The sequence below is a fragment of the Chrysochloris asiatica genome, unplaced genomic scaffold (genome assembly GCF_000296735.1).
Source record: "Chrysochloris asiatica unplaced genomic scaffold, ChrAsi1.0 scaffold00155, whole genome shotgun sequence".
NCBI classification, from domain to species: Eukaryota; Metazoa; Chordata; class Mammalia; order Afrosoricida; family Chrysochloridae; genus Chrysochloris; species Chrysochloris asiatica.
The window spans coordinates 6,391,358-6,401,572 of record NW_006408673.1 but is presented as its reverse complement, the minus strand read 5'-3'; the positions used below and the strand labels follow the sequence as shown (position 1 = coordinate 6,401,572).

General features: G+C 36.2%; 1 protein-coding gene across 2 annotated transcripts in view; it reads left to right on the top strand.

Annotated features, from left to right (window-relative positions):
- Positions 1-10,215, top strand: part of LRBA (LPS-responsive vesicle trafficking, beach and anchor containing) — a 944,588-nt gene that overhangs the window by 126,005 nt on the left and 808,368 nt on the right. For both annotated transcript variants that reach the window (XM_006870875.1, XM_006870876.1), the window contains exons 4-6: positions 1,882-1,977; positions 8,108-8,229; positions 8,320-8,446. In XM_006870875.1, coding sequence (XP_006870937.1) covers positions 1,882-1,977; positions 8,108-8,229; positions 8,320-8,446 — 345 coding nt within the window. The remainder of the gene's footprint in view (positions 1-1,881; positions 1,978-8,107; positions 8,230-8,319; positions 8,447-10,215) is intronic.

Below are 10,215 nucleotides of genomic sequence, written 5' to 3'. Positions count from 1 at the left end.
ATTGTACTTCTGAGAAATCTGTATCTGGACCAAGAAGCAGTTGTTTGAACAGAGCATGGGAACACTGAACGTTTTAAAATTGGGAAAGGTGTGCGATAAGGTTGTGTTCTTTTACCATACTTGTTCAACCTGTAAGCTGAGCAAGTAATACGAGAAGCTGGGTTCTGCGAAGAAAAACGTGGCATCAGGATTGGAGGAATACTCATTAACAACCTGCGATATGCAGTTGATACAACCTTGCTTGTTGAAACTGAAGAGGACTTGAAACATTTACTGATGATCAAAGCCTTTGGTATGGATTACATCTCAATGTCAAGAAAACAAAAATCCTCACGACTGGACCAATAAACAACATTATTATCAATGGCAAAAAGATTGAAGTTTTCAAGGACTTCATTTTTCTTGGATCAATTATCAACATTCGTGGAAGCAGCAGTCAAGAGATCAGACGACGTATTGCAGTAGGCAAATGTGCTGCACAGGAACTTTTTAAAGTGTTGAAGAGAAAAGATGTCAGCTTGAGGACTAAGGTGCACCTGACCCAAGCCGTGGTATTTTCAATAACCTCATATGGATACGAAAGCTGTACGGTGAATAAGGAAGATCATAGAAGAATTGATGCCTTTAATTGTGGTGTTGGAGGGGGAATACTAAAAGTGCCATGGACTGCCAAAAGAACCAATCGATTTGTTTTGCAAGAAGCGCAGCCAGAGTACTCCTTGGAGGCCAAGATGGCTAACCTTCGTCTCTCATACTTTGGACATATTGTCAGGAGGGTACAATCGCTGGAGAAGGATGTCATTCTGGGTAAGATGGAGGGTCAGAGGAAAAGAGGAAGACCCCCAATGAGATGGATTGGCCAGGTGGCATCATTGATGACGTCAAATGTGGCAGCGGTAGTGAGGTTGGCTCAGGATCGGACATTGTTTCGTTCTGCTGTGCATGGGGTCGCAATGAGTTGGTTCTGACTCGATGGCATCTGACAACAACAACAACAACAACATTTTGGTTCTAACCATTTTTTAAAATTTTCTTCAGCTTTAGCCTGAACTCTGTAGTATCTTGTTTTCTGTGATAAAGTCTTGTTGTGAATGTGTAATATAAGTACAGGATCACAAGTTGGTTTGAACCACCACGTCAGAGATTCAAACTTAACTAGTAGATCCTTGGAAGCCCAAAGACACCAGGAGTTGGAATGGACTCCAGGGCACTTACCAACAACAGTGATAAAGGTTGGTTCAGACTCATAGTGACCCTGTATAAGGTTTTCCACGAGTAGATTTAAATTACTGACCTTATGGTTTGCAGTTCAGTGCTGATTCTCATGAGCTGCATGAGGAGTCCATGACAAGGTGTTTTTTTATTTCAAAGACAATAGGAAGCCCTGTGGTACAATTCTGTTTTGTTCTATTAAGTTGTTTGAGTTGGAATGGATCCGTTAATGACTTTTAGTTTATAGCGTTATTTGTTTCTTGTGTACAGGTAGCTCCTGACTTAGATGCATTTGAGTCCTGATGAATCACATGTACTACTATCCTTTTTTCCTTTTAATATACCTTATCATTTGTATTATGCACTACACAAAATGTTACTTTGGGCAGTTTGCGTTGTCACCATATCTGTAAATTTATATGCAGTGTTTCTAACACTCAAAGACAGAGAAAGATCAAATTAAAAACATACTGGTAAAAGGCAATAATAATGAAAACATTAAAAAAAAAAAGATACTAACTTACCTCAGGACTAAGTTAACAACAGTGCCTTTGAAATGGAACCCTTTTATAAGTTGGGGACTACTTGTATATTAATACATGGATTTATTTTTTTAAAATTCAGAAATTGTGACTAATGTAGTGAATAAATTGTTGATTGTTTTTATAGCCTCCACATGCTGGGAAGTTGCTGTCTGTGTTAAAGCACATGCCTCAGAAGTACGGTCCTGATGCCTTTTTCAACTTTCCAGGAAAGAGTGCTGCAGTAAGTACATGGTAGAGAGGAAATCACTTGACATGTTAACTTTCTCCTGTTTTGTTGTTGTTGTCGTTAAGTGCCATCCAGTCAATTCCAACCCATAACGACTCTGTATAGGGTTTCTGAGGAGCAGCTGGTGAGCGTGAACTGCTGACCTTGCAGTTCAAATGGCTTTGCAGTCTGGCCCATTAACCCACAGCGCCGTACCAGGACTCCTCCTGTTTTAGAGGTGATGTGATGAAATTAAGGTTTAGCTAGGTTAAGAAAGCTGCCCAGTCATGGCTTGAGGGCAACAATGAACACGCTCTTAATTTTTTTTGAATTATATGTATGCTATTTTGACCTATGAATTCATCGCCATAGTTTGACACCTTAATTTTCTATTTTTCTGAGTATCTTTATTTAGCCTCTTGTTTCCCTATCCTTGTCTCTTTTGTAACCTTTTCTTAAATTTACAGTAACTCTTTAAACTCACTAGGCAAATATTCCTAACATTTCAGTTTCCAAATTATATCAGTCTTAGCCATTCTTACTTACAGATCTTTAATCTATTTATAAAGAAGAAAATTATGTCTGGTAGTAATATCTTTAATGTTTCAAATGTCATAGGAGTACATTATATATGTATATGTTATTTGTGGAGTCCTGATGTTGCATTGTAGGATAGGCACTGGACTATAAAGTTGGCAGTTCAAACCCACCATTCACTCCTTGGAAAACCTATACAGGAACGCTATGTGTCGTAACTAACTCAACGATGCTTAAAAAAAAAAAAGTTTTTTTATGGGAACTTTTTAAAGTCATTATTACATTGATCTACCTGTTTCAAGAGAAATCTCCTTTGATATTTAAGTCAGTTCTATTTCTGAGCTCATAGTGCACTCATATTCATTCTGATTTTCATAAGATCTTGTTTGTTTATCAGGTCCTAAATAGCCAAACAGTATTTACAGGAAGATGCAGGTACGCTTTAAAAGCACATTTGTGAAATTTGAGTGTTATATACACAATTTTAGGAAAGTTTTGTTGCTTATATTTTTTCCTTTATTATTTCTTTGTTATTGAATAGTTTAAATTTGAATCTTCCCAGAATAACTTTACTATCCTCTAACATAAAAGAATGTCTTTATGACATTCTTATAATCCCACATCATGCTATGATTTGATTGTTTATAGGTTTCTGGGATCATAAAGTATCCATTCCACTTATCTACATTTATCTTAAAAGTAGAACAGTGTAGCTAAACAGCTTTAAACTTTTAAGGAATGTATGGTTAAACATACTCAGTGAATCTTTCTTTTCCTTACACATGTATTGTAAAGAAAAATAAAAGTACTTATGGTTAAATATATTTCTAAAACTTTTACATTGCCACTCTCATACATGAACTCCAAATATGTTTTCCTTAACGGAAATATTATTTTAAATCTGTCTCTTGAAATCTCAGTTGGGTTTTTACATAAATTTGGCCCTATATTTTAGGGCATATTCAATACATATAAGATAATATATATGTGTATATATGATGTACATACTAGGGTAAGTAAAAAAGTATTGCTGTAAAATCTTTGAAACCTTTATAAAACTAAAATATCAAAATGTGAATCTATTGTTTCTTGATATGTCCTCCATCTTGGTCTTTACCCTTCTGAAGGTGGCATTTCCATCTCTTTAACTTTCTCCCATAGAATTTTGTGCTTTTCAATTTATACCATGTCAAAACGATAGTTTTGGCATCTTCGTGGAACTCAGATTGTGTTCCTTTTAAAAGTTCTTTGTCTTTGGGGAACAAAAAGAATTGACTTGATGACACCTAGCAACAACAGACCCGCTTAGATACCTGCTTCTGTGCAAACAATGCATGCCTCAATTATCTTTCCACTTGGCATTGAAATGATCAGTTTATGTATCTAATGGACACATTATGAAATGTGGATTGGGAATTTTTTGATGATAAATGTCACCTCTGTCTTTCTAACCATGACCAATTGTCTTTGCACATAGAACAATAAATTCATTAATTCAACTGCAAAAAAAAAAGACATCTGAAGGGTCAAGATCAGAGCTGAAATGTGGGTAAAGGAAAGTTTGCCAATGAAATTCATGCAGGATAGCTCTTGGTACCCTCCATGAATGAGCAAGCACATTGTTGTGATGGAGAAAGATTTCTCAGTGAAACTGTCCTGGCCTTGTCTCACCGATGCAGTTTTCTTATAAGTTGTTCTTAATAAGTTCCTATGATCATGTCCTGTGCTTTCAAGAAAATCTATCAAGATGACTCATTTGGCATCCCCAAAAACAGAGTCCATAATTTTCTGAGCTGACCTCTGTGCCTTGAATTTAGCTAGCACAGCATATCTCCTCAGAATTTGCCGTTTTGATTGGATTTAAAAAAAAATGTTTTGTGAATTATGTGATCGTTTACATGGGAGAATATTAACTTTACATTCATCCTATCATATATAGTTTCATTGCCATGGTTACAATCCCCTCCATTCATCATCAGCCAACCAAAGGGTATACCCCGCAAACCTGCCCTTCGGTTGTCAGCACACAGCCCCTCTCCCTCTCTGGGTCTAGAGTCCCCAACAGCTCCATCTCTCCATGTCATTGTCTATGCCTCAATCTCTGGCATCACTGTTTCCTTTTCAGGGTGTTGTACTCCTCTCTTCTGCCTTAATGGTTCCAGGTCCCTTCGCTCCTGGACTGCAAAGTCAACCACTCCCCTTCCTTTGCTACAAAATGTCTACCTTTACATTTCTAACCCTCCCAGTCAGGCCTGATAGCAATTTTTCACTGTTGTACCACAAGAGCCCTGTCCCCATCTCCTTTCATCAACCCTGCCTAGACAGATTAGCTACTACTCAGTGGAGATTCTACCCTCCTCCACGCCCTCTGGATCTAGGCTCCCTCTTGAAATCTTGTAAGACAGTCACTTCTTGCATTTGTAGCCCCCCAGTTTTGAGTCTGCCCTGTGTTTGGAGGAGGTGGGAATCATCCTCGTAAAGATTTGTTACCTCTTTTGAGTGGACTTTTTTTTTTTAAGGCACCCTAATTAGACTAAAGTACATTACTGGCAGAGCTTGTTTGCAAGGTATCTTCCACTGATTAGAGACTTGTTTTAACACATTTTTTTCTTATAATAAATATGTACATATATAAACTGGAACCCCAGAAGCAATACTTTTTGACTTACCTTCATGTGTTATAATAATAGTAAAACACATTTGTATACCGTGATTATTTTAAACAGTTTTATTTGCATAAGTTGAGATAGCATACAATTCACTCATTAGAAGTGTACAATTTAATGGTTTTTATATATTCACTGAGGTGTACAAAATAATGATTTTAGTGTAAGTACTGAAATGTGTAAAATCTAAATTTTAAATGTTTGTATCACTCTCAAAAGAAACTTTTTACTCATTAGGAGTAACTCCCTAGTTCCTTTCATGCTGCCAACTGTAGGTGACCTATGTTGTTGTTGTTAAGTGCTGTTGTTGTTGTTAAGTACCTTGGAGTCGGTTCCAACTCATAGTGATCCTGCACAGGGTTTCCGAGGCTGTAAATCATTATGGGAGCAGAATGCCTCATCATTCTCCCACTGAACCGCTGGTAGCTTCTAACTGCTGACCTTGAGGATGGCAGCCCAACTAGTAACCACTACGTCATGTGGAGCCTGTTAATAGCAAACCTCTATCAAGTTTCCAAGACTTTAAATCTTCACAGGAGCAAGAAGCCTCATCTTTCTCTTGAGGAGTGGCTGGTGGGTTTGAACAATGGACCATGTGGTTTGCTGCCTGTGCTTACTTATAGTATGACCTTTATATGTCTTATAAATATATCTATTCTTGACATGTCAGATAAACAGAGTAATAGTGTGATATTTTGTGACCTACTTATTTAGCAATGTGGTTTAGCCATGATGTAGCATATATCAGTACTTGATTCCTTTTTTATGAATGAATAATACTCCATTATATTGTGTATTTAATCATAAATTAATGATCATTTGGGTTTATTCCGCTCTTTTAGCTATTAGGAATAATTCTGTTAATATTTGTGTTCTTACAGTACTGTTAAGAACTTTTTATGTGGATGTGTTTTCATTTCTGTTAGGTGTATACTAAAAATGGAATTGCTGGGTGATACGGTCTATATTTAACATTTTTTAGGAACTGCTAGATTGTTTCCAAATTGACTGTATATTTTATAATCCAGTCTGAAATGTATGAGGCTTCAACTTCTCTAAATCCTTTTGTGCACTTGTTATTATTTGACATTTTGATTATAGCCATCCTAGAAAGTGTGCCGTGGTATCTCATTGTGGTTGTGTTATTCATTTCTGTAGTGACTAATGATGCTGAGCATCTTTTACTGTGCTTTTTGGTCATTTATATGTTTTCTTTAGTTGAATATTTTTTCAGATTTTTTACTGTTTTTTAACTCAGAATGTTGATCTTTTTGTTATTGAATTGGAAGAATTCTTTATTTAATTTGGATACAAACCCCTCTTTAGCCATATAATTTGAATGATTTATCTCATTCTGTAAGTTGTATTTTCACTTTCTTGATGGCGTCCTTTGAAGCACAAAAGTTTTAAATTTTGATGAAGCCCAGTTTTTTTCATTTGTTGATTGTGCTTTTGGTGTCATGTCTTAAGAAAGATTTCCCTAACCTGAAATTTACAAAGATTTTCTCTCATTTTTTACATTTAGATAGGTGATGCATTTGGAGTTAATTTCTGTGTACCATGTAACAAACTGTCACATTATATCATTACATAACAGCCAAACCACTGAGAATCACAACACACACTTTCTGTGGACATAATTCAATCTGTGGCATCAAGTAGCAATGCAAAGTATACAAGTGAGAACAGTGTAGATAATCTGAAATGTACTGAACCATCAGAAGAATAAAAATAAAGATAACAAAAGTGAAGATAAACTTAAGATTTTTTAATACAGGTAATGCTAAAGTGTAAAAGCACTTCCTTAGGACAAAACAGGGAATTCACACTGGAAGAAAATGGAGTGCTGTATGAAGAAAGACGGATCATGAGCCATAATATATATATGAGAAAATAATACTTTCCTTATAATTTAAGTATCTTTAAAAGGTAATTCATACTTGGACAAAACAACAAGAATATATTATGGGATTTATAATTACAAATGGAGCCCTGGTGGCACGGTAGGATAAGCACAGGAGTGCTAACCACAAGGTTAGTAGTGTAAACCCACTAACCGCACTGGGAGAAGGTTGAGGTTGTCTGCTTCTGTAAAGATCTACAGCCTTGGAAACACTATACAGAGTCTCTGTGAGTTGGAATTGACTCTGCAGCACTTACCAACATGTAAGAAGAGGCTCAACTTTATTCTCTTCTTTAGCATGTAGAAATCCAACTAGCCATTGAAAAAAACGATTCCTCATGGAATTATCTTGGCATCCTTGTTGAACATCACTTGATTATAAGTATATAGTAATTACTTCTGTGCTCTTGGTTCTGTTCCATTGATCTTTATGTGTGTCTTCACGCCAGTACCACAGTGTCGCTTTAAGTGAGTTTTGAAATTGAAAGTGTGAACTGTTGGTTTTCACAAACAAATAAACAAACAAACAAAGATTGTTTTGGCTTTCTTTATGTTCTTCAATCTTTAAAATTTTAATCCAAGATGTAAAGTTATTTGTATAGTCACCTCAGAATGAATTAATCCTTTTTCTGTTTTTAAAAATGAAGCCTATACCAAATTTTAATTTTACTCTTATCATTACATTCTTGTTCATTCTTCTCTATTCTAAGCCCTTAACATTTTCAGCAAGAGATTTGCAATTGGTGCCACTATTTCTCTCTTAAATTTTGGGATCCCTGAATACGCTTATTCTAAGAAATGAAACAAGACCAGTGTATTCAACAGGTCACACTTAATGTGTCTTTCATTTCATTAGGTCAGCATCATAACTATGTGTTTTGGGGAAACACAGAAGTTATTAAAAGCCTTCCAGATATTTTAATCATGACATAGGAGAGTATGATGTAATAGAAACACATAAAGCATTGTAGAGTCTCATTTTCATGATTTCAATAAAACTTTTCATGTGAGTCAGTAACTTAAAGCTTTTTTCCTATAGGCGATTGCATTACCTCCTATTGCCAAATGGCCATACCAGAATGGTTTTACATTTCATACTTGGCTTAGAATGGATCCTGTAAATAATATCAATGTGGATAAGGATAAACCATATTTATATTGGTATGTATTTCTATAACTGACCAGTGTTATTACCTTACTTTGAAACAGAGGAAACTATTCAGTGATAAAATGAAAACTTACTCTTCTTAGTTTCAGAACCAGCAAAGGTCTTGGCTATTCTGCTCACTTTGTTGGAGGCTGTTTGATTATAACATCAATAAAGTCAAAAGGAAAAGGCTTTCAGCACTGTGTGAAATTTGATTTCAAGCCCCAAAAGGTATGTTAACTAATTTGTAGTTATGTTAACAAGTCATGCTAGCCTTCAAAATATGTTGTTTTAAAGTTGCTAGCATAAAATATGGTAAATCACAGCTGTGCTTATACTTTTCAGTAAATCATCTTTTTTGGACAATAAGAAGATTAGATAGTTTTTTATTTATAGAGTCTAAGGAAAGTGTAGGGAAAAACATCCTTGGCAATTATTTTGGTAGTGGTAGTGGTGTGCCATAGAGTTAATTCCGACTCATAGTGAGCTTGTATAGGATTTCTGAAGCTGTACATCTTTATGGGAGCAGAAAGCCTCATCTTTCTCTCATGGAATGGCTGGTAGTTTCAAACTGCTGACCTTGAGGTTAGCAGCCCAACTCATAACCACTACGCTACCAGAACTCCTTGGCAATTATTTTAATAATGTAAATTTAATATATGCTGCTTTCTTACCTGGGAATTTCAGATTAATAGATGATTCATCAATAAAATGTTGCTATATCTATATGCATACATGTATGAGGGTGCTATAGAAAGTTCATGGGAAAATGGAATGAAAAGATACTGGGGAAAAAAAAAAGATACTGGGCACCCATATTTGCAGATAGTCCCCATTTGACCTAACTTTAATGACTTGATGTTCAGAACTCGACTAGAGGATAATAAAAAAAATAAAAACTTTTTAGATAAAGGAAACGAGGGTAAATTTCTACAATTGGATTAATTTGACCTATACTCATGGATGTAGTAGCTCAAATAACCAACAGAGAGGGAAAGAGTCTTCACATCAAGTGTCAATGCTATCTCCTCTGTACACAGGGTAGGGAGGGACGAGCAACTTAGACATTGCCTACCTAAAATGAGGGGGTGATAAAGGCACAAAGTGACTGGCTTACAAGGTTTCAAGAGGAAGTTTAGTTTAAGAGTGTGCCAGGGAAGACAGAGTCCCCACTGAATAGTTTTCATCTTGTCTAGATGGGTCTGGTAAAAAGAGGTGGCGATAAGAGTCTTATGATTCAATAGTGAGTAATTGTTATCAGGACTAATTGCAACTGTCACAACTGTAAAGGAAGAAGTTTTGTAACAAAAACAGAGGAGTAGTTAATCTTATAGTCCAGAAACGGAAGACCCTAGGACCATCAAGGGAGAAGAGCACAAGCGGAATGTGCAACCTTATCCAGAGAAGCAGCAACAGCAGAGATGGAGGCAGAAATGGGGACATGGAGAGAGGGAGCAGCTGAGGACCCTAGATTCATGGAAAAGAGAGGGACTGAGAACTAACTGGCAGCCAGGAGGCAGTCTTGCAGAATGTGCCCTTTAGTGGTTTTAATTATTATATATGTGTGAGTGTTAAAAAAAGGGCTAAAGTGAATACAGAGAAATACTGAAAAAAAAATAAAGAGCTAAAGTAAAGAGAGAGAAGTACTATTAACTGATGGTACATTGAGTTAAGTGCCATCGAGTTGGTTCCGACCCAAAGTGACCCTGATTGTTAACTGATGGTACATGGAAGGTCTTATAATCGTTGTAGTGAAACAAAGTATGTGATTTATTGAATGTAAAACTGATGATCTAACCTGTAAACTTTGACTTAATTCACAATAAAAACTTAAAAAAAAAAAAAAGATTTTCTAAGCTTTTGATGAACTTTTTGAAGGCCCCTCATACATAGGTTGTTGTTGTGAAGTGCTGTCTAGTCGATTCCGACCCATAGTCCCCCTGTATAGGGTTTCCGAGGAACCAGCTGGTGAGCATGAACTGCCGACCTTGCAGTTCAAA